Below are 24405 nucleotides of genomic sequence, written 5' to 3'. Positions count from 1 at the left end.
CCCCGGCCTCGGCGCTCGCCCACGCCGGCCCCCGCCCCGTGCGGCCAACTGGGCCCTCCGCCCGCCCCCGCTCCGCCCCGCTCCGCCCCGGCCCGCCCCGCCGCGCTCCGCCAGCCCCATCCGCGCGGCGCCGCGCTCCGCGCCGCGTTTTTCCTCCGGCCGCCGCGTAGTAGCGGGGCCGCGCCAGCGCCCGCCTGTTGTGTTTCTGTTGCCGCCCGCCATCTTGTCGCCAGCGCTGCTGCTGCTCCTGCTGCCGCCGCCGCCGCCGTCGGGGCGAGCCGCGGGGCGGGGCGGGGCGGCGCGGGCGGGAGAGGCGGCGGGCGGCAGCCGGGGGCCCCGCGCCATGAGCATCGAGACGCTGCTGGAGGCGGCCCGCTTCCTCGAGTGGCAGGCGCAGCAGCAGCAGAGCGCACGTGGTGAGAGCGGGGGCGACAGCGGGGGGGCGGGCGGGGGTCGAAGCGGCGCGGAACGGGGATGTCGGGGGGGGGTGCGGCGGGCGCTGGGGGGAACGCGGGGCCGCCCCCGCCCCGCCGCGCGGGGACACGCAAAGAGCGCGGCGGCGCGCCCCGGTGGGAGGGGCGGGGTGGGTGACGTGATCGGTCCCGCCCTCCTTCCACGTGCGCGGTGCCGCGCCACGCCCCGGTTTCCCGCGGGGAGCGGCGGCCGCCCCGCCCCACCGCAACACGGCCGCTCGGGCGGGGCGGCCGCCGCTTCCCCCCCCGGAGCCCCGCGAGCGCGGAGCCGCTCTTTGTTCCTGCGTGACTCATCGTCGGCGCGGGGCGATGCGGCAGAAAGGCCGTTCGTGCGTTGTCACCGCGCTGCCCGCGGCCCCGCTGTTCTGCCGCGCGCACACACGCGCAAATCCAGAGCTCCTTTGTCTGTTATTTGCAAACTCCGGACGTGAATTAGCGGGTGTCTCATAGTCCCGAATTGAGGTTAACATTTTATAATCGAAGAAAAACATATCCCCCCCAAAAATGTAACCACAAGCAACGCGTATTTGTTCTCTTATTTTTTCTTCCCGTATATACTCCTCTGCTGTGCTCTCTGCTTTGCTCCTGCCCATGTTGATAAACGTTTCGTTTTCCTCAAACTTTGCAGCATGGGAAGTGACCCAGAGGTGCGCAGGGTTTCTGTCCCATCCCGTGTCGCTGCTGGTGGCACACCTGGGTTGGGTGGGATGTCCCCTGCCGTGTGTGCTTGGGGGATTTCCCATTGGTTCGGCCCAGAACAGCCCCTGAAGATGCCAAAATATGCACTCAGGGTGTCTTTTTCTTCTTTCCTGCTCTCTGTGCCTGGATTGCTGTCTGATTTGCAGCATTGGCTGTGCTGAAGGTTAGAGGCTGCTCCCCCCGTTGCTGGTGGTAGGGATGGCAGTAGTGCCATAGGGGCTGCAGGCAAGTGCTGGGTTGCCCTATGCATCTGCAGAGCACTGGGTAATTCCTGAAAGTCTCCAGACCGATCCCTGAATGTTTGTGCAGCTCCAGATACTCTCACTTTTCTCAGTGCAGCACAAAGCATTCCCTGGTTCTGCTGACCCGCACGCTGGTTGGTCACAGTGCTGCGGAAGAAGTTCTGGGAGGGCCTGGCAGCAAGTTGGTGTTAGTGTTGGTGCTCTGGTCAGGTGTCTTCTTCAAAGAGTCCTGTGCCCAGCAGGAGCACCTCACTGGTGGCGATGTGCTGCAGGCCTGGCTGTGATGTGGGATGGCCTCTCATCTATTTGCAGTGAGCCGAGCAAACCTGGATCGTGCGTTTTGGGTGAGGAAGGCGCGTTTAGTGCCTGGGAGATGCTGTGGGTTCAGAGATTGGTTATGGAGATGGGCAGAGCTGTGGTGATGATGTAATCTGTGGGAGGACATAGCCAGCTTTGGCTCCTCCATAGGGGAGACCATACATGGAATCTGGAAGAAAGTCAGCACTGGGGAACTGTGGCACTGCAACTGCACTGACATCCCTGCAGACATGGAGCTGGTGTAGGTAACGGTGCTGGTACTGTTGAGGGGTGATGGGCAAAGGCTTCTGGCTCCTGCGCACATGGATCATGACTTGATGAGCAAATACTGTTCAATTTATCTTTTCTCAATTGTGGAAATAGGATTTTGAAGGGTAGATTTCTGTTTTCCATCATTCCACTGAGGAGAGCTGGTGAGTGAGAGCATCCCGTGACAACGGCTCCTGCAGAGCCCTGGCACAAAAGCCCTGCACTGTCCTGGTCATGATAACCCAGAAACGTTACATGAGCTCCAGACCAGCGAGGCCCTGTGGTTACTGCAGGGATCTGGTTCTGCCGTGATTCAGTGGGTGGCACAAAGTCACCCAGCGCGTATCGGCTTTGGCTCCAGTTGGTGCAGAGTGCCAGCAGTGTTCCACGCAGCTCTGAGCTCAGCGCTCCGCTCGCACCCACAAGGCTCAGCTCTGCTCTGCTCTGTGGGCACAGCAGGGGCAGCAGGCACCTGGGCTCTGTTTCCTGTCAAGAATATGGGGTTACCACTCTTTTCTGACTGGCACACTAAAAGCACACCATTGTTCTGTGCCTGCAGACTTTGGAGCCATCCCAGGCTTGGGAAGGGAGGCAGTGGTTCTTCATGGTTTCTTTTGTGCGCCCTGTAGAAGATGGGACCGGGTCCTGGCTGCCCTCAGTGCCATGTCCTGCTCTGACCACAGAAGCTGCTCAGCTTGAAAATAACTGCTCATCAGAATACATTACTTACTGCTTCTTAAAAATGCTGATGCCTGGCAGAAAAGCCCTGAGACAGCACCTTGCATCAGCAGAGCTCAGTGACCACGCGTCCAGGTGAAGCTGTGCAGACGGCAGAGCAGCCCAGTTGGCTGCAGAGCTGCCCGTGGAGCTGCACATAGCCCGTGGGCAGGCAGCCTGGGCAGGGGGTGCTGGCTGAGGTGAGATTGGTTTTCTGGCAGTCCTGATCCATTTTCGTTTCCCTTGCTAAGTGTACCTGATTTCTTTCTTCTCCCACCTAAGAAATGTCACTGAAGTGCATCTGTGTGGACCCACTGAGACTGAAAGGGTTTCGGTTAAACACGGAATATCAAACTTAAGCATGATATAAACTGTCCATGGAGGTGTGAGCAGTTGTTGCTTTGAGAACCATCTGTGTTGTTTAGGGATGGTTGCTTCTTGTTTGGGGCTTAGAAGGCAGGCCACGAGATTTCTTGAGGCCTTCCCAACCTTCCCATGTTCCTCCATAGCTTTGGTGGAGGGAAAGGCTCTCTCCCTGGCAGGAGCACAGCATGTCCGTGCCCTGCGTCCCTTACTGGGCAAGAAGGTCATCTCGTCACTCTGGTTTGTCTCAGGTTTGGGTGCTGGGGTCACTGTGGTTTCTGGGAGCTGCAGATAGGCCCATCCCACTGATGTCAGCGTTGGTTGGTGTTACAGAGGCACGGTTTGCGTGAAGGCTGATTTTGCTTTGCTCTTGCTGATAGGACATAAGCGTGTCATAGTCATCTGGCTGAGAAAATGGAGATTCGAAGTTGTTGTTCACAGAGAATGGTGACACCTGCAGAGAAGGTGTGGGAAGTGTGCATGACGTTGGTGAGGTGGCTCAGCACGGGCCCGGAGGTGTTCAATACTGGGACACAGGTCGCAGGACGGATGGCTCTGCTTGCAGAGATGTGCCACAGCTCCGGGCCCCCATTGGAAAGCGTTTCCCATCCCCAGCGCACTCCTAACATACGGCTTCACCTTTCCGTAAGGATGCAGTGTGTGTCAGGAAGGACAGCAAGGCACCGCGACACGGGCTGACAGCCAGGCTCGGCTCCCAGTGAGCAGCAGCTGGTGAGACTGGGGGGGGCCTGGGGTGCGGGGCTCCCTGTGCCGGGGTGGGGCGGGGGGCAGCGCGCTGCTCGCACAGCCGGGAGCTGTGTGGGTGCTGCTGACGTCACGTGCAGATGAGAGGCGTGCAGATCGGGGCCCGCCGTGTGCCGGCACTCCGGCTGTTTCCAGGCACCGGGAAGCGCCGCGGCTGTTCCCTGCCGTATCCTCTTATGTCAGCAACATTTGGATGACTCAGCCCTGATTCAGACTGCGCTTTCCCTGTGCTGTGCCTGGCCTCCTCTTGCAAGTGCAGCCCAGAACAGCCTCTGCTATATGCAGGAATGAGGAAGCGGCGCCTCATTTATTTGATAATGAGCAATTGGAGGCTCTGTGCTACTTCATGCTACTTCATGTAGTGATGCGGTGATGGTGGGATGGGGAACGGGAGCTCTCCATCTCCTCTGCCCTCTGCTGCCCATCCCCTGCTTTGCTGGGGAGGCCCAACAGAAGCACTGGCAGCAGCGATGTGCAGTGGCTGCTGTCACCCCCAAGGTCTGTGCTGCAGCTGAGCCACTGCCTGGCAAAATGCTGGGATGGGCACTGCCGGACAGCTGGGCTCAGCTCTGCTCTTGACCCTTCTCGGCACAGTGTGTGTGAGCTTTTCCTCCTGACTTCTGCCACTGCTTAGAAGAGAGTGCCAAGGTCCAGACAGCAGCTTTGCCTCATCTTAAGTGGGAGTGTTCACTGTTAGAAGTGCAGAGCATCTGCAGCTGATGGCAGAGAGAGTCAGGGGCCCAAGGGACACTCGGGCCTCTCCAAACGGAATCAAGTGGGAGTCAGCACTGTGGCTCTGCCCGCATTCAGCTGTCGGTGGGGTAAGGTGCTCTGAGGACATCTGGCCTTTTCTGAGCAGACTCAGAGGTAAGCTGCTTGATTTTGCAGAGGCATTGCCGCTGATAAATTATGAATATTGATTAAGTCCCGGTGCAAAAAAGGAGTGTTGAAGATAGCATTACAATCCCTTCAGAGGAGCGCTCATGGGGTGCATTTGCAGAAGGCCCCAGGTACGAGCTGCTGTACCCTGACCGCTGCCAGCCCCAGCATCTCCTCAGTCACCCCGAGCCCTGCTGTGGGTGGGAGGTGCTCCCTGCACAGGCAGAGGGAGGAGATAATTTTAAACCTGGCAGATTACTAGGTAATGAAGTTAAGAGTCCCTGGCACTGTATATTCCTGGACCGCCAAGCCCCAGAATAGCAGCAGATAGCTCGGGAGGGATTGCTGACCCTGTTTCTGTGCTCTTCTGTGACAAAATTGGTTGTGTCCTCCCCTTGCTGCTGGTGTTGCTGTCACCCACGTTACTTGTGGGTGGTGAGGCTGAGGGCTGAGGTGTGAGCAGGTGGGAGCCTTGCAGCCCTGTGAGGGAAAGCTGGGGAACTTAGTTCCTATGAGAAAAGAAAGAGCTCTGAGGGTCTCTGTGATGGTGTCTTTACTTTGTTTGCAAAGGGAACAGAAGGCAGAGATTGCTACAGCTCTCTATGCTGTAGCACCACTGCTGCACCATTGAGGTATTTGTGTCCCGCACACAGACTGCTGGCAGGCACCCTGACCCCTCAGAGGAGGGGCTGGTAGCCCAGTGCCTTCTTGCCAGTGAAGTCAGAACAGAAGGCAGCGGTGTCAGGTTTTGGCTAAAGCTATTCTTGAAATGAACCCTTCAGCTCAAGGGAGCTCAATATTTGCAGCACCAAAGGCGTCTCTGGCAGCTTGTCAGCAGCCCGAGGGCTGCACCTGCTTCGCAGAGACATTTACATGAATATTTCTGATCAGCAGTGCACGCGTGTAACCTTACTTTGCCGTGCTCTCAGCTTGCCCAGTGAATGATGTGTGCTTAGGAGTTTCACTGCTGCTCTGCTGATGCTGGGGAACATTGCCGGCAGCACTGGGGCGGCTCCAGGCTGTCCTGCAGCTCCTGTGCAGTGCTGCAGGGATGGAGCAGCGTGCCCGGCATGCACATGTTGGGATGTCACAGCCCTGCAGCAGTGCTGGGGGTTTCTGTCCCTCCCTGGGCCGTACCGCTCCTTGCCCAGCCTGTGCCACCCTGGCTTTTCCCAGAGCATTTCTGTGCTGCTATCAGGAGGTCCCAGCATGAAGCGGCTGTGGGCGCGCCGTTCTTCAGCTCTGTGCAGGTGCCTGGAGGCACCCATTGAGTTCCTTGGGCGGCGTTGGAGCTGTTTGTTGGAGGCTGTGTCTGGGTGCCGGGGCCCCTGGCGCCATGGGACATGGATAAATAAATGTAATTGGTGCCGTGTTCACATGATTAGGGCCGGAGACCTGGATGAAGTTTAATGAGGTTTATTTTGCTAGTCCGGCCACACATTGCATGTAATTTGTCTGGCATTCTAAAAACCTACAGGAACACATACACATCAGGGTGAGTTTTAGGAGCTTGAGTAAAGTCACAGCAGAAGTGTGAGGTCAGTGTGAAACCAGGTTGGGTTGGGATTTGGCAGCACCAAACAGGGCTGCTGGACCCCAGGAGCTCTGTCTGGAATGGCTGCAGCCCCACAGCCACTGCGTTTGCCCTGGCTGCTGCGTGCGGCGGAGCACGGGCAGCACGTGCTGCACTGGGACGGCCAGGCAGAGCGAAGGGTTGGCCTGGGCTTTGGACACGGCGTGACCTTGGCTTTGGTCCTAAGGCCTCTCTGGAAGCGCAGGCTGTGCCGTGCTGGCTTCGTAAGGGCTGCAGGTGGGAGACGCAGGGGAGCCCCGTTAGTGACCGTCTTCTGGTTTGTCTTTCAGAAGAGGATGAGAAGCACGAGAAGCTCCGCCTGGAGCGGGAGCAGGAGCAGCGGAAGGCCGCCGTGCCGCGGGCCAACCACGCCGTGCCCCCGGAGGAGCCGCGCGGTGAGCTGCTGGTGCCCATCTCGCCGCCCGCCCCGGCCCCTCCGCCCCCCCCGCCGCCCCCGCCGCTGGCGGCCCCCATCTCCGTCATCCCCATCCCCGTGGTTACCAGCCCGCCGCAGCCCGCCGCCCAGGCCGCCCTGTCCCCGCCTCTGGCTCAGCGCCACCCGCCCCTCGTGAGCGCTCCCGGCATCACCAAGGAGCCGCCCTCCGTGGCCCCGGTCATCCAGCGGCCGCCGGGCGCGCTGCTGCCGGACGGGAAGGCGGGCACGCCGCCGGCGGGCAGCCCGAAGCAGCTGCAGCACTACGCGGCGCCCGTCCTGGCCATCTCGCAGCACCACGTGGTCCCGCAGCCCATCCAGCCCCAGCCCGTGCCGCACCCGGCCCCGCCGCTCGGTGCCCTGAAGCTGGCTCCGGCGGAGGACGCGAAACCCAGCGAGCAGAAGAAGAGGCCTGGAGGGTGAGTGAGTGCGGGCCCTGAGCAGCTGCTGCTTTGTGGAGTTTCAGATCAGAAATGCTGAGATCAGTGGATGTCTGGGTTGGTTTGGTTTTTGATAGTAGGATTTCTCAGCTTGATGTTTTTCATGTTTTGCCCCTGACCACAGTACACAGGTTTGTTTTTCCAAGCCAGAGCGGCGTTAGGAAGCAGTCCCACAGTGGCTGTGTGACCCCAGGCAGCACCTGGTGTTATGTCTTGGCAGAAGATCTCTGCTTACGGTGTTCGGGGGGTCGTGCGGCAGCCCCGGTGTCTGGAAGCGGTGTTGAGTTCTGGGCAATTCTGTCTCCCAGGACTGGGTTCCCTATGGCTGCTATTTGCTGTTGGGACTGAGGGCCTCCAGAGCATCTGGGGCCAGAGGAGATGCATAGCTGCTGAATGTGTCCCTGCCTGGGACGGGCCTCGTGGCTGGACCACTTGTGGTCAGTGCTTGTCTCATTGTTCTTATGGACTTGGGTCGGCCGACGCTCCTTAGGGGATCCAGAGTACAGTATCCCAGTACATAGCCTGCTACTGTTTCTTGTGCTGTTTCTTACGGACTGCAAGAACGAGTGGTTCCCTTTGCCTTTGCAGCAGCCTCTCAGCCGTTCCTGTGTTCCTGCAGTCCTCCTTTCTGCAGGACAGCTGATAGGGCCCTGCTCAGTCCTTCCTTCCATCCCTGTTACCACTTCCATGACCGTTCCATCGCTTCCTGCACTGAGGGATCTCTGTGGGGCTGTGCCCAGAAAGACTGTGCCCACCTGTGTGGTCTCAGGCTGCCATGCATCCTTGGTGTCAGCCTGCAGCTGGGCAGCAAAGCAGAGGTGCTGGGGCCATGTGCTGCTGGTGCTGCCTGCTGGCTCACTGCTCTGCTCCTCCTCACCCCAGCTGGTGGCAGTGGGAGCTGTGTGGGAGCAGCACAGAGCCATAGGTGCCCTGCTACCCTGAGGAGTAGTGCTGGGCTCAGGGGGTGGGCGATGCTGTGGGCAAAGACAGGGTTCCTGGTGTCCTCCACACAGAGATCCCAGTTTTCATAGAGGGAACGGTGGAAACCGGGTAGTTAAGAGTTTGTAAGGATGAAAACCTTTGCAAAGTGCTGATACAATTCCTCTTAGAAAGACTGTGATCTTGAGAGTTCGCTCTGTTGCAGATGGGTGTGTGGGCCTGGGGCAGGTTCTGGTGGCACAGGGGTGCATTGCTGGTGTTCGGTGGGTGTAAGAACAGAAAGAATGTTTTTTCCAGCTTGTAAATGTTTCCTGGGAAAAGGCTGTCAGGTATTTATTTTTAAACACCTGGATGTTTATTAAATATGTATCAACCTCCTTCGGTCCTCACCTCACTGTTGGTGTGTTGTCGACCACTTTGCACTGGGTATGGAAGGTATTCAACGCCTGTTGCTTTATCACCATTGTTGCTGTAAAACTTATGGTTGCAAAAATTCATTTGGCTTTTCCTAAAAGTTTTCCTGTGGTCTGTGAGGTGGGTGCAACCCAGATCCCCCCCCAGAGGCTGACCCTGGCTTTCCCTTGAGCAGTGGCTGCAGGATTCCTGGATTACTTCACTCCATATTTATGTTAGGCTGTGTTATTTCAGGCACAGCAGAAACGAAAGAGGTTTGAATATGTCTGCCAAGTCCTGTAAACTTTAATTTGCAACTGCATAAATCTCACCCCGCTGGAGTGTAGGCGTGGATCAGAAATGGGCCAGAATCTGGGCTGCCAGTGCTGTGTGAATGCCCCGTGCACCCACTGTCCCCTCCTGGTGCTGGGAGCTTATGTAGGCACATCGTGCTGTTAGCTGTTGGATCCAGTGTGCAGTAGTGGGTAATGCTCACCCTGTCACAAATGTGTGTGAAGTATGGATTTTACCTCAATACAGCGTAGGGAGGAATATATATGCAAGTAGTTCCAAACCAGTGGTATCTCAACAATGCTTTTGTTCTCTCATATTTACCTCTGTGTCCTAGACACACACACTGCTGAAAGAACAGGCTGAATGGCAATAGTTTTAAACCTGACACTGAGCTTATCTTTGTTCTGTTTGGGTTACAGGGTTGGGACCAGGGAAGTACATAATAAATTGGAGAAAAACAGGTGCGTAGAAAGCCAGGGGTTTGCTTTTTTTTCCCAATTCTGTTTCACATTTTGGTTTTTGTTTTTTTTTTTTTTGGCCTGTGGTCTGTCAATATTTGTTTGCCTTGGGCTTGTTTTTTTTTTTTTTTTTAACAAATGACTTGGACAAAATTCTTAGTTACATTTAACGAACCTTGCAATATTACTTTGCTTTCTTATGGCTCGATTCTGCATCTCTTGCTTCTCAGTACGTTTTGTTTGTCCGCATAACTGCATTACAGTAACCCTGCAAAGCCCTGATCCCGCAAAGTAAATCCCCACGTGCATAACGGCGTAACTTCTCTTTGATTTGAAGCAGTAGAGTAACCAGGAGCGGAGCCCAGCGTGCACTGAAGTACGGAGTGGAGGTTCCTGATCTGACACTTGCAGCCCACATAGCCAAATAGACACAGGATGAAACCAACAGTGCAGTGATAGTTATTTACCATAGGGCAGCAGTTTCCTACCAGCGTAGGGCTGGAATCGGAGCCGTAAAGCAGTCTGCCTGCTGGATTGGGATGGCTTGGTTTGAAGCATGCAGGTAGTCCCAGTGACTGCTATGCACATGTGCACATGCTTTGCTGGATTAAGGCCCAAATTAAGCTTCAGCCCTCTGCTAAATTGATTTGTGGTGTGCGCTAACGCAAGCTGACAAACCACCTGTGTTTTCTTTAGACGTGCACATTTGAAAGAATGCTTTGAGACATTAAAACGCAACATCCCCAACGTAGACGACAAGAAGACCTCAAACCTCAGCGTCCTCAGGAGTGCCTTGCGATACATCCAGGTACGGTGGCGGTCGGGTCCCTGCTGGTGGCATTGCACGGCGCTGTGTGCTGGAACAGGGAACAGTGCCAGCTCTCTTAAACCAAGTAAAATTTTGCTCTGGATTGAAAAGGAAGAAAGCCCTGTTGAGTATGGTCACTTCTGAGCTCCAGATTTCCAGGCCTTTTAGATCTTCTAGGAGAGCTTGCCTCGTGCAGCCTCCTCACCCCAGGAATTCCTTAGGTAACTGTAAGCCATTTGTACCAGTGATGGTGATGGACTTCAGGCAGTTTCACCTGAGTGCAACAGATAACCCAAATGGTCCGAAAAAGGGGCATCCTGCCTAAATAAATGCATGATATGGTACTGCTTTTTGGACTAGGATGAATTTTAATTGGTATGCTTTGGGGAGGTTTTAGTTTGCTTAACCAAGATGGGTAGGCCTTGAATTTCTGAACGTTTTGATGAGAAGATGTGCAGATCATGTCAGGTCAGGATGTGCAGGGATACCAAGAAACAGTCTGGGAAAAAAGTGAAGATCAACTTGTATTGTGGTGATTGCAGGTGGAGTGAAATAAGCATCACTGACTGCTTACCCTTGTCATGTTTGACACTGTTAGCAGTTTTGTCAACTGACACTGCGAGTCGTTCTTATGCTGAGGTGTTTTGCACACCTGATGTTTGTAAAAGGTGGTTAATTGAAACACAGAAGTGGTTCTTAAGAAGTGTCCTCTGTGGTGGTGATATCAAGAGCTTGTAGCACAAGTAAAATTTGTATAGAAAATGGAAGCCAAATTCATAGCGCCATCTTGCAAGTGAGGAGAACCAATAGACCTCATGTGTTTTGGCTGGGATAAAGAGTGCTGAGCTTTTCATGCGTCGTCAGTTTCCTTCTTTTCTTTCTGTATTTCTCAGTGTCTCTGAAGTACTGTGTTACTCTGCTGTTCAGAAGTACTGGACATTCCCTGTCAGCACTGCATTTTCTTACCTTTCAGAATTAGACCAGCTCGGCTCTCCTGTGAGCCTTGACCAGTGACATCCCTTGCAGAGCCTTTGGTTGGGACCCAGAAACCAGACAAACTGTGATGGTGCCCAGCCACTAGGGAGGGGCAAGTGAAAAAGGAAAAGATGCGTGTTGCTTCAAAAGATCTCTTGTGGAGTTGTGGTTGTGTTGTAGTTAACGGGCACCAGAAGAAATTGGAGCGTTTCATTGGGCTTCAGACTGGTGTCAGTATGGAGCTGGGCTTCTGTTAGCACTGGGGCAGGCAGTGGTCACATCACTGCTGGTGCGCCAGGAGCCGAGTCCGGAGTCCCGGTGTCCCGAGCTGCTCGCACCTGGCTCGCGGCGTGCTATGAATACTGATGGAGTATTCTGATGGTTTGTCTGCCAGCGCGTTGTTCTCTGGCAGAACTTGTATTCTGTGCTTCTGGGGGGCAGCGCAATTCTCTGTGAGGACTCGGTGGGGATGGCCGGCTCTTTCTCCCCTCACCACACCACTGGGAAATGCATCGAGTTGGAGGCTGTACGAGCAGGCAGCGCTGGGTGAGCGGGGGGCCGTGGGCCGTGCTGCAGCCACACCGGGACCGGCTGCAGGGCCGCGCCGGGGAGGTGGGCGGCGGAGCGCGGCAGCGGTGGCGAAGGTCACGGTGACCCCGCGCGGCCCGGCCTCCTTCCTGCCGGGAGCTCCCGGCCGCGTCCTCGGCCACGTGTGCAGCGAGCACGTGGCGCGGCGGAGGCCTGGCGATCTGCCCGCGGTGCCTCTGGGCACGGCTGCGCTGCGCCGCGCTGCTGGGAGCGCCGTGCTGGCGGCGGCCCCGTGCGGGCTGGGGCGGAGTGCCCGGAGCCGCGCTGCGCTCGGCAGGGTGCTGCTGAAGGCTGCGGATGCGAGTGCTGCGGCTGTTTGCCTGAAAATCAGATTGCTGGGAACCCGGTTTGAATTTTCGGACTTGAAAAAAATATATGGTTTTTTTTTTTTTTTTTTTTTTTTGCTTTGAATTTGGCTTGGATTTAGCTCCGTTCTGTTTCACCAGGCCAAAATGCACGGAGTTCAGGCTGCAGATGGTGCCAGGGTGAGCCCCCGCAGATGCTGCCCTCAGAGCATCGGTGCGGCTCATCTCGATCAGCAGGTGGGAGCATGGGGCTGGCCGAAGGACTGCCTGCACCTCTGTGTTCCAGCTCTCTGCTTGCTGGGTGCTGCTGGGTGCTGCCTCTGCCTTGCAAAGAGAACGTGGGAGTACAGAAGAGCTCTAAAATTCAACACTCCTTCTTTCAGCATGGCAAAGTAGTTTCTTGTGGAAGGGAAAAAAACCCAACGAAATGAGCCTTGCACGGGAGGAGTGCAGTGCATGGCCCCGAGGTGCTGCTGTGCTGATCTGCCACAAGGAGCACGGCAGAACTGCTTGCTGCAGCCGCTCTGCCTGCAAAATCCTTTTTCCCTCTTCCAGCTGGAACTTCTTACAAATGAGGTGCTTGTCTCCTTGGCTGGATTTGAATATTTGTATCTGCATCAAATCAGATAAGTCACAAAGTTGAATTCCAAACTTCCCGTGGAGCTGTCATTCTAATTTATCCTTAGAGCCAGGCCTGTGCTCTAAGAGAGTAAATTAGAATCTCTGCAATTAGGCACATTGTTGCACGAAGGAAATCAGGCTGAACGCAGCTGGAAGTTAATAATCCTTTTAAATGGTGATTTGGCTCCAGGCAGCGTGGGCTGCTGCAGCCCAGCTCTGTGGCCTTTGGGTGAGGGGATCGTCCCCTGTGCGTCGTGATGCCGTGTGCTTGCATGTGGTTGTCACCCACTGACCTCAGAACTCAGTGGCGGCACCGCTGGGCTACTGGCAGCTTCCTGGGTGTTTCGTGTGACATGGAGAAGTGCAGTGGGACGGAAATGTGGGTGTCTGCCTGGGGAAAGTATGTCTGAGTGCCCTGGGCAGCCCTGGCATGGAGCAGCGTGGGTCTGGCACCAACCCCGACAGCAGCAGCTGTGCCACAGTGCTGGAGAAGGCGCTGCCAGTGCCGAGGAGTGGAACGCAGGGCAGTGGGCTGCAGACAGTTCATGGCCAGAACTCGGCACAGCTGGGTGTTTTAATTTAATTCTCTTTGAAGGGTTCCTTGCCCCCTAGGAAATGTTGTAATCATCTTACTTGGAAGCTAATTGAAGCCCTTAAGCAAGACTGTTTTCTCTTCTGTGTTCTCAGACTGTGCCTGTCGCTATGGTACCTGAACACTTTCCAGTTTCAGGGGTTATTTCCCATTGCATATTTGGTGTGACACCATATCCAGGCGATCGGCTCACTGGGTGACACCAGGACAGCCAAAGCAAGCAGCTTGCAAGCGTGGAGCTGCAGCTGACAGACCAGGGTCGCTGCAGGGCCCGGCTGGCAGAGGTTCCCACCAAGAGCAGAGCCAAGTGCTGATTGAACACCATCGTACTTAGAAAGTACTGGTCAGATTTGAGCTGCCCAGACCTTGTGAGGGGCAAAGAGCAGAATCCTTTGAAGTCTGCGGAGTGGGACACGCTGTGATCCATGCTGCTGTGTGCTGCTCAGCATGGTGTTTGGAAAGGTATTGGGTGGAGGAAGGTGCTGTGATAACCGTGCATGGCTTGAGTTGTGCCAGAGGAGCATTTGCTGTGCATAAGAAATGCACTTGGCTCACAAGTTCATACAGCTCATATGGCAGTTGTATTTGCTGCTTGTAGGATTAGAGATAGAAAATAACTATGAAATTAATTTGGGATTTATATCATGTCCACTGTGTCATCTGTTCCCAGGGAAAGAGGCAGGAGGGCTGTGCTTCTTCCTACCTCAGGTGCTGGGGCTTACATTCTGCTCTGCACCCACTGACTGAACAGCACTGCAGCAAAGCCACTGACACCAGCAGGGACCTCAGTTCGTGGTGCCTCAGTCCTCCCTGTAATCAGCTAGAGGAATTTTTGTTACAAAACAATTCATTTTTTTCTGTTTGTGTGCATTAAAAAAGATCTGTAAATGAGTGGCAAAGTCGCACAGGTGCTGTGTGACCAGGTGGCAGCCCCTTGCTGTCTCGAGATGCAGACCCTCCAGCTGCAGGAGCTACCAAAACCCAGCTTCACAGTGGTCATCTGTCCTTGTCCAGCTGCTGGGAGTAAAGTACTGCAGCAGAGCAGCTGTGTGTGCTGTTAGAGAGGCGATGCCTTTCTCAGGGGCTGAATTCAGGCTAAAAGAAATGAAGTGGTAGTGCACTGGGCTCAAGGTGATTGACATCTCTGTGGATTCCCAAATAAATTGCTGTATCGCTCGCTTTGAGTGAATGGTGCCCAGTTTCCTCTTCTGATTACAAAGGCAGGCATCCCCACTGTGTCCTTAGCTGTCTGCTGGCAGGGCCACTGCTGCCCGGAGCGCTGCCATTCCCCTTTGTCAGGTGTAACTGCTTTGGGAGGCTAAAACAAGGGCAGTGCCATTGGTCTCTGATAGCTGTTTGTGCAAAGGAAAGGAGGTGTTTGACTAGCTCAGACCAATGGGCATGGTGTGAAATAGGAATAAAATAATTGTCTCCGGCAGGAAAAGGGTTTCTGTCCATTCCTAAACAAAACCCTGTAATGCACTGATACAGGGAGGTGCTGTGCCACAGGCAGAACTGATGTGCCTGGTGCTAGAGTGCGTTCTCTACTCTTGTGAGAGAACCAGAGCTCATCTGCACTCAGGCAGCGCAGGCTGGAGTGCTGATCGAAATCCATAAAGCCGAACTGCAATGCTGAATCTGATTAAGTTCCTCACCTTGAAAATATGACTGTAACTGGTGGTTCTGGTTGGTTGGTTGTTTTTTTGTGTTAATTCAGTGCCAGCTACCAGCAGAGATATGTATCTGCTGTGAATCTTGTCCGGTAAGAGCCTGAGTCAGTCTGCAGTTTCAGTGCCTCCCTCATGTGAGCAGCTCTCACATGCAGCAGCGCTCCTTTGTGTTGTTTACCTGACCCGATCAATTGATTCTATCTTGTCTAATTAGCTTGAATTTCATTGCAATGACAGCTTCCAGCGACAGTACGCTGTGGTTCTGCCACAGGGGTATGGTATCATCTGTAAACTTCAGAAAGAGGCGAGAAATATGATCTTAAAAACTGATGCTCAGTAAAATACAGAGGCTGGAGCCTGTGTTAAAATGTGAAATGTAAGAATTAGGGCACGGCAGTGCTGTGCCATGGGAGTCAGCGGGTGTCACCCTGCGCCCTGAGCACAGGTCAAGTTCCTGTTCCTGTGGAGCTGTGGGAGCGCTGATTCGGCCCCGGGGGGTGGTGGCTCCCATCCCTTTGGGGGCTTCAGGCCTGGGCAGCACCTTCTGAAGCACTCGAGGTTGTAAGACCAAAACAGCCCATGAGTGCTGCACAGCCCAGAGCTGGGAAGGGATGGCATGCTGCAGCCCACGGGTGTGTGCTGTCAGTGTGATGTCAGTGTGGTGGGAGCAGAGGGAGCACACATGCTGTGGCGAAAGCAGGGCTTCGTTTGAGGTGTAGTACTGCACAAGTCACTTGCATTTAAAATAAGACCAAAACTCCCAAATAAAACAAGAAAAAGCCCACAAAGTAACAGTTGGGTTTGGTCTGCAGTTCTGCTTTTTATGGAGGCAGCTGGGAGTCCTGTGGCCTGGGGATGGAGAGCATGAGTTCCCTTTCTTGTTACAGATAGCAGGGTATGTGCTGATCCTCTAACATTATTGTGAAGTAGTTGGTGACCTAATAAAATTACAGACCAGTGGTTACAAGAAAACAGTAATCACTGTGCTCAGTCCATGTTGTGCAGTGCCATGCAGTCACACTGACAGCAGCTGTCTTGCCAGACACTGTCAATGCAAAGCAGCAAATGAGGGGGATTTTGAAACCATAACACAGCAGCTGAAAGTTGGTATCAGCCCAATCTGTTGCTGTTTTGGTGTCACAGCGCTGTGATAGGAATGCTGATAAAACTTATGCTGGAGAATGTGGAAATAAGGGTACAGTTCTACAGTCTCCCAGGCTCACTGTTATCTATCAGTGCTGAGTGGTGCTGCTGGCCCTGCCCATGCCCTGAGCTGCTCTACTGATTCCTTCGGAGCCACCAGCCCTGCTTGGATGCTGCTGTGACCACGGGATTCCTTCCTCTTCCCCAGTGCCACCAGGAAGAGCTGTGCTGGCGCAGGCAGCTCTGCTCCTGGCAGCGGATGGGCAGACACATCAAACCAGAAAGAATGGATTTCTTTTTCCAACTGCTGTCACTTTTAGCTATCTGTCTTGCCTTTAGTGTCGTAAGCAGTTAAAAGTGCGGTAGGATGTCCTCATTGTATTTGGCTTCCTTTTGCTCTGTTAAGGCCGGTCGTGGTGCCGTTGCATTCGCTGGGTCAGCTTGCAGTGTGGTGCGCAGTGTTGGGCTGCTGTACAGCTGCACTGAGGTGCTTTTCCAACCAGGAGAAGGAGGAACATTCAGTGAGGAGCGCAAGAGCAGGAGGGGTGCCTGGCCCAGGGCCATCCTCACAGCCCCAAATGCTTGTATGAAGGCAGTTTTCCATTTGCACGCACGGCTTTGGCTCGTGGCTTTATGCAGGCACACTTGTTTGCAGGAACCCCTGGGCTCTGTGTGCTGCCCCGAGCCCTCCTCCCGCTCCCTCTGTGGCCGTGCTGGCGAGGGCAGGAGGTGGACGGAAATCCACTGGTGACCCAGATCTGATCTGTAGGCTGTAGGTGGGGCTGCTTGGACACCGCAGTGGGGAAACCGTGAGGAAGAAGTGGTGTGGGAGAATGGGGTGCTGGGGGCGGCTCTGAGCCTTGCAGGTTCGGGCTGGAGGTGTCCTGCCTTGCATTTGCGTCAGGACACATCCAGCCCCTGCTTTGTCGCCCACAGCACCGTGGTGAGATGCCTCCAAGAAAAATACCAGAGCCCTGCAGCAAGTAGATGCAGTGTGTCTCTGCACTCATCCCTTCCCACCTCTAAGGAACGTGGCTGTGCTGGAGCATGGCTGCGTGCTGCCTCCTGGAGCTGCCAGCTGTGTGTCCGTGCACAGGCTCAGACAGGCTTAGGAGTCCCCAATCCAGTGAGTTTGTCATCAGTAACAATTGCTACCTGCAACGCAGTGCTGTTGGTTTTAGCTTGCAGGTTATTGTTAGAGTTGTACCACTGGCATATTTGCTGCAAGAGCCAAATTAAAGCAGTTTGTTTGGGATAGTCTTCTAAATAACAACCAGCACAGCATTTTTAGGTGTTTTGGGCATCCATATCTATTAGCATCATTGAAAATGTCTTGTAATTCCTGAATCACAGAGATTATTAAAAAAAAAAAATGCAAAACCCACAACCAAACTTAACGCCTTGTTATTGCAAACTTCAGTATTTTTTTTTAATGCTGGATTTCTCTTAGCCTTGAAAGTGCTGTCCAGGAGCAGGGTGGATCTGCTGAGCTGGTAGAGGCCAGCACAGTCCTGGTGGTTGGTGCCGGGAGCAGCCGTGCCTCTGCTTGGGTTGTGTCTGTGCTGTGTGTTCCAGCTGCTTGCCGCAGGTTTTGGCTTGTTGGTTGGTTTTTATCCTCTCTGAATTTATTCTTTGTCTTCCTGATTCGGATCCTCCTTACCTTCTGCCCCAGTAACTTTCTGGGCTTCGTTTCAAGCTGAGCTTGTGGGAGCTGGATCCTTCTGACCTGTAGATAGCTGTGTTTCAAGTACAGTGGTGTTCCAGAGGTTGTGGCCCAACGTGTTTTTTTATCAGAGTCCCAAGTGTTAATCATATGCAAACACTGCATGTTTTCACCTCTCACGATTCCCTGCTGCAGACAGTTTTCTGGTTCTGTGAAGTATTCCTGTGTGGATATTTCTCTCCTCTGTGAACTGGAGGGAGCAGCATAGGGTGCCCAGAACCACCACGGGCACCGACCCATTGCCGGCACAGTTCTCGTCCTTTGCAGATGAGCCAAGGCAGCTCTTGCAGCAAACAGTGTGCTCGTTTCCTGAAATCACAGTGCTCACTGCATGCATGTGAGGGTGAAATCACATCTGAGAATATAACAGCACTCTTTGGCTGCCTTCCTTGTCCGGGGTTAAACAAATGGAAAAGCTGGGCCACGAGCTGCTGGCGAATGGCCCATCAGGTCCTGCGGTTTGAGGACTGAGCACACTGTGCTGCAGGCTGCTGCATCTGGCAGGAGGTGTCTGCAGGGCAGGGCTGCGTGTGGGGCCGGGCTGGGAGTGAAGCAGCATGCAGTGCTTGTCTCCTGAGTTTGATTATGGTCTCGGTGCTTCTGTGAAGCATTAGTTTTGATTGCCTAGGAGGCTGAAAATAATGCAAAACCAGAGTTAAGCAGCCTGAAATTCTGCACCTCGTTCCTCTCCTCCCTCCCCAAACAGGATTCCTTGTAGGGTGCTAGCAAACAGCGGCTCTTGATAGCCATGGATGCAGATGTTATTTTTGCATGAACTGAGGTATCATATGCATGCTGTCAGTGCTTCCAGATATGTTGGATTGCAGCTGCAGCTGCAGGCCATGTGTTCTTAGGAGCGATGCTGTGTGCAGCCTGACCCAGAACAGGTGGACCCATGTTGTAACAGCCAGGAGCTCTGTGTGGAGCATGTCACAGTGCCACCAACCCTGGGGCATTGGGACCATAGCTCTGTGCTGTACAGGAGAACCCATGGAGCACACTGCAGCCTGCAAGGCCACATCTGTAAGAGCCAGCCAGTGCTGCAGCTGCCATGGAAACAGAGGATTTTGTTCCCGTGGCAACCAGTTGGGGCTTTCCCAAGAGCAGAGTGAGAGCTCTTGGAGAAGGAGCAGCATGGTGCCTTGCTGCAGGGCCTGGTGCTGCTTCCCACAGCAGGGCTGTGGTGTTCCAGAGCTCTGCGTGCAGCTCTGGCTGCGCTGCTGCTTTTGCTGCCTGGGGCAGCCAGTGCTGAGGTGCATGCAGGGGTGGGCGCTGGTGTTCAGGTGTGTTTGGGCTCTGCTCCGTTGCTGCAGGTTGTGCTTTGTTGGCCAGGGAATCGCTTCGGCGCTGGGTTTTAAAGAAACTGCTTGTTGCACCTGAAGAACTTCATAGAAGACGTAGCAGGATTCAAAGCAGGAATGCCTGGAATTGATGTGATGAGTGCAGAGCCCCAAAAGTACCGCCCGTGAGCACAGCACAGAGGTGTGTAACAACAGGGCAATCCCTGTGGGAGTGAGATCCTTTCGGTAGGTTTGAGCTGCGTTCATTGCATACAGCAGTCAAAGCACTGCGTGCCATAGGCAGGCCGTGCCGACCAACACTTGGCAGTGTGCTGTGTTGAAGCTGCACTGGGGCAGCACTGCAGGGAGCTCCCACAGCCGTGAGCTCCAGAGCTGCTCCAGTGGCTGCAGAGAATTAGGGAATCTGGTTCAGAATTACAAATCACTTCCACGATTGCTCACTGATGGGGAATTTTTAATCAGTGGATGCTGTGTAGTAGAGCACAACAGCTGAAATATGCTTTTGGAAAAGCTCATAATTGAAAGTGAGTTTTTAAATTGTTAATGTAATGCCTATAAGGGGAGCTTTTTAATAAGGCCTCTTAAACCTCCCTGATTCCAGCACAGGGTTAGCATTATTCCTGAGGCAGGCCTAGCGAAAGCAGTGGGAGCATTATTCTCAATCTTGACATAAGAATAAGCAATTTAATTACAGCCAGCTATAAAATGGAAAATTCTTTACAGTGACAAATGGCCACTGCGGAGGGGTGACAGCAGCACTTTGTTCCTGGTTTGTTTACCAAGCAGTGGCAGTGGGATGCAAGCGAGGACCATGGAACGGCTCCGAAGTGGGGAGGAGAGTGGGCACAAAGCACACAGCACTGCAGCTCGTACTGCGGCTGTTGGCTGCCGCTGCGGTTGTGTTGGGCTTACAGTAATAATCCGTGTGGGAAAAGGCTGAGAGCTACATGCGAAGGAGGAAAATCCCATTCCGTGCGTAGCAAAGGCAAATGAGCTTCCAGGCAGGCACGTCTCCCTGGGACTGCCCTGCGCTCTGCACAAAGCCCTGCTGGCCTGCATGGCTGAGTCACTCGCGGGCACAGCCTTCGCTTTCAGAATTGTCCTTCCCTTCTGGGAAATGGAAACGAAAGGGAGACTCACGTCTGCAGCAGACTGTTCCTGCATGCCCTGCGTGGACTCTGCTCCTGATTTCAAGCAGAGGCTAAACTGCACAAACTGTTCCGAGTAAAATCATCCGCTCCTTTTTACCAGAGCTTGCTGCTTTGTGCAACTTCCCAACTGCCGACAGCCAACCCCAGCCTGTGCTGCGGGATTCAGCCCTGCTGCAGGAGCACAGCCCTGGCAGAGCAGTGAGGTGGACCAGGGAGAGCAGCACCACCTTGGCAGGAGTCAGGAGTTGGGTTGGAGGCCCCAGGGCCGGGGTGCACCTCCTGCATCATCCTGTCTGGTGGTGAGGCTTCATCAGAGCCCTCAGCACAGCCACTGCTGGTGCTCCCAGTGGGAGCAGTTGGCTCAGATGGCAGCTGCAGATCCTCAGCTGTCCTGGACGCAGGTGCCTCTGCATAGTGACGTTTCAGACCTGCAAAGACAGGTGGTCGGCCACTTGTATGAATTCCTTTGTTGAAGTTTTTTTCCTTACTTTGTTTCATGTAGTTCTGGTGGTCCTCTCTACCCATTTCAGCTCTAGCCGTAGGTGCCAGTTCTATTGGCAGATCCCAGAGGTTTGGCTTTGGTGCAAGGAGTGTCAGTATGATTGCTGCTTATTTTAGAAATAAACGTAACTGCTGTGACCGTGGGTTGTTGTGATTTTTTTTTTTTTTTTGCATAGAGTTGTTCTATTGTGATATTACTGCTGTTGTAAGAAATTCCTGTGCTTTGCAGTATAACAGTCCTTGGAACAAGTGTGTGGGTCTGGCTTCAGCTGTGAGTGAGTGGATCCAAAAGCCTTCATCACCACTTACGTGTGTGGAACGATCATGTCCTATACAAATGTGTTTTAGCATTTAAAAAATGCTTTTTCTTGTCCGTGTCAAAGTTCTCTCTTCCTGATTTAAGTGCTGACCAACCTGAGGTTACAGGAATGCACTGTCATCACGTGTAGACCTATTTAAGTTTCTGTCTCAGAAGCTTGTCATTTTTTTCATAACTACTGTTAGTTGGTTTAGTAAAAGATGCTATCTGTTCTTCTGCGCCTCATCTTTGAAATACTTCAATTTGTCTGTGGTTTTATCATCCCACATAAGAGCTGAGTTTTCTGCACAGAGCTTCTTTCTCAGTGCAAGGATGTGGGGGATTTTCACCCTTCTCAAGCAGAGGGCCAGCAGTTAGTTGCTCTGCAGGAGCACTGCTCTGTGTACATGCTTGCTTTCCTTAAGTGTGCTTGGAAATAGATGTAGTAGAAGCATGTTCTACATGGTGACGAGGAGAAAGCTGCACCCATTGTGCTTCCTTCACGCCTTTCCAGCAGTCTGCAATAAGCCTTAATCCCCTTGACGTTTCATGATTCAGGAGAGGTCAGACTGTTGTTGAGAACTGAGTGCTGACCGCTGGTGCTGAAGTTCTGCAGCTTTTCCTATGGAGTTGTAGGCTGCTCCCCCTGGAGCTGAGGTAACTCGCACCTGACCTGTTAACCGTTTCAGTTTCGGAGACTCAGTAGTTTTCCTTTAGAAAGCAGAGAGTGGTTGGCCAAAGCAACCCTATAGGTTTTTGTGGCCAGGTCCTTTCCCTTCTGTGTGAACTTGGAAGAGGTAACTTTACCTGAATGCAGCTATGCCAGCATAACTAATAATAAAAGAGAACCAGCAATGAATGTGGCAACGACCAAGTCAGCGTAGATTACAGCTGTGTTTTTTCTTCTTAGATTTTTCCTTTACTTTGTTCTGTCTTTAGACTTTAAAGAGAAAGGAAAAGGAATACGAGCATGAGATGGAGCGGCTGGCAAGAGAGAAGATCGCCACCCAGCAGCGGCTGGCAGAACTGAAGAACGAGTTGAGCCAGTGGATGGACATCATGGAGATTGACAGAATTGTTCGGCAGACAGTTCAGCCAGACGATGACCAGGCATCTACCTCCACAGCGTCAGGTACCCACGGTTTCCCTCTTCTTGTAACCATCATTGTACACCACGGTAGTAGAGGCGGGTGGTGGGGATCTTCATTTAGCACCATCACAGTTGCTCTGCGTTCAGAATTAAGTAAAAGGATTTCCAGTGTTTTGTAGTCAGTGATGGTGGCCTAATGATACACTTGTGTGAAGTACACTGAAAATCATGCATCCGTGTTACATAAACCCAAGGTACAGGTGTGCACATTCATTCTGCTGGTGTCTCGCATGAAGCTCCTTGCTTTCAGAATGTTCAGCTGCACAATCCTGCTCATTAAAACTGATTGGTGTATAAGTGCCCTGATGTATTTGTGCATGGAGGAAGGAAGGTATTCAGCCACACAGAGAAGAAGGATTTGGTACAGGAGAGGTGACTGTAGCGTTTGACCAACTTAGCGAGCCTGTACATTGCATGAGAAAGATTCACAGTGAAGATAAGTGATGCTAATGAAGATCAAGCATGCTGTCCCAGTGAGAAGGTTTTGTGAGGTAGGAGAGTGTGCACTTTCCTCCATACCAGTGACCTGGAGTAGGAAGAACAGGCGGTCATGGATGGACAGCACTTTGCTTTCCAGAGATCAGAAGGCTGTAGCAGTTCCTATTTGCAGCAATTCCTTAAAATCGCAGTGGCGTTTGCTCGTGGTGCTCCAGGCAGATGGCACAGCAGGTACCCAGAAAGGGAAAGCCAGAGCTTTCTGGTTCATTCAGATTCCTGTACGGGGCTCATCACCTTTGAGCATGCTCCAGACCATCTCCAAGCGTAAGCTGGTGGAAGCAGAGAGTTGGAGAGATTTGTAAATTGAGGCATCAGCCGTTCACTTCTCCAGCTGGCCTCTGCTGAAAACGATCTCTTCAAGCTACTGCTGACTGTGGGGCTTGCAAAGGGAAGTGTCTTCCCTAGTTATCCTGCTGCTTCTGTATCTTCTGAGATTTTTAATCTCTACTGCATGACTGGCTTTAGAGCAGGCAGTGCAGAATGCCCTGCTAATGATCCTAATCTCCTTAAGGTCAGCATTGCCTCATTAATTTGTAGGATCAATGGAGACTTCTTTTTCCAGAACCAGACCAGTAAACTTGCTGCCACGATTCTTCATCACTGTTTCCTTCCTGCTCTGGGAGCAGGAGGAGTAATTACAACTGATAGAACAACATACCAGGAAAAGAAATCCTTTTTCTCTTTGTGCAGAGAGCACTCCTCAGTCCAGCTTCTGTCCGTCCGCTCAGCTCAAGTTGCTTCTCTTGCCTGCCAACTGGGATCTTCCAGCTTTTTGTGAGCGAGCACCTCTCTAGCTGAGCTGAGCGGAGCCTGCTGTGCTGTGCTGTGCTGTGCTGTGCTGTGCTGCGCTGCGCTCCCTCAGCTCAGTGACTCCTCCTGCTGTCCTCCCTGCCGCTTGTCCTGTGCTGTAAGAGAGGCTGGTTAGCCCAGTTCATGCTCTGCTTTTTTTTTTATTTTTATTTTTTTTTATGGGAGTGTCTTCATTTCATTCTTTTTCCAGAGGGTGAAGACAACATGGATGAAGACATGGAAGATGACAGGCCTGTGAACTCATTACCAAAACTAGCCCAGCGCCAGCACCCAGAGCTCCTGAAAGCCGTCCCTTCAAACGCTGCTTCCCATCACCTGGCCGTTTTGCCTCAGCACCTGTCTATCCAGCAGAAACAGCCCCCAGCCCACGCACAGCCTTCCATCCAGACACAAGCACTGGTCCAGCCGCAGGCGATTGTCCCAGCACAGACTCACATCGTGGCGGCTTCGACAGTGCAATCGACTGTTATCGCCCACACTGCCACTACCCACGCGTCGGTCATTCAGACTGTCAACCACGTCATTCAGGGTCCACAGACCAAGCACATCGCTCACATTGCACCTTCCACGTCCAGCCCTGTGCAACTTACCACTGCTGCTCAGCCTATCGGCCACATCACTGTGCACCCAGCCACCATCAACCACATGGCCCACCTCGGCCAGCAGCTGCCCATCTACCCTCAGCCCGTGGCCGTCAGCCAGCCCGTGGTGAGCCACATCGCTCACACGATCTCTCACCAGCAAGTGAATGGAACCACAAGTCTTGGCCAGCAAGCGGTGATGGCCAAGCCGGCCGTAGGAACCCAAGTTGTCCATCACCCACAGCTGGTTGGGCAGACGGTCCTAAATCCAGTAACTATGGTAACCATGCCGTCATTCCCCGTGAGCACACTGAAGCTGGCCTAGAGAGAATCGTCCGAAGGTGAAGTCTCTGTTGGGAACCTTTCCTAAACTCCGTACATTCCAACCACGTCCGACTCCGCGGGTTGAGGTGCAGAGGGGCAGGGCGGGGGGGCTGTGCTCACTGCCCGGCAGC

At 53.5% G+C, this 24405-nt stretch overlaps 1 protein-coding gene across 1 annotated transcript; it reads left to right on the top strand.

Moving 5' to 3' along the window:
• Nucleotides 1-343: 343 nt before the first annotated feature.
• MNT (MAX network transcriptional repressor) lies at nucleotides 344-24275 on the top strand (the record flags this gene model as incomplete). Its single annotated transcript, XM_079545000.1, has 6 exons — nucleotides 344-416; nucleotides 6569-7130; nucleotides 9197-9238; nucleotides 9932-10043; nucleotides 21851-22043; nucleotides 23560-24275. The coding sequence occupies 6 exons, from the start codon at nucleotides 344-346 to the stop codon at nucleotides 24273-24275; spliced, it is 1698 nt and encodes a 565-aa protein (XP_079401126.1).
• Between the last annotated feature and the right edge of the window lie 130 nt (nucleotides 24276-24405).

Source organism: Tetrao urogallus (assembly GCF_951394365.1).
Source record: "Tetrao urogallus genome assembly, chromosome: 20".
Taxonomy (NCBI): Eukaryota; Metazoa; Chordata; class Aves; order Galliformes; family Phasianidae; genus Tetrao; species Tetrao urogallus.
Note: the sequence above shows the minus strand (reverse complement) of the source record. Positions and strands in the feature narration are given on the sequence as shown.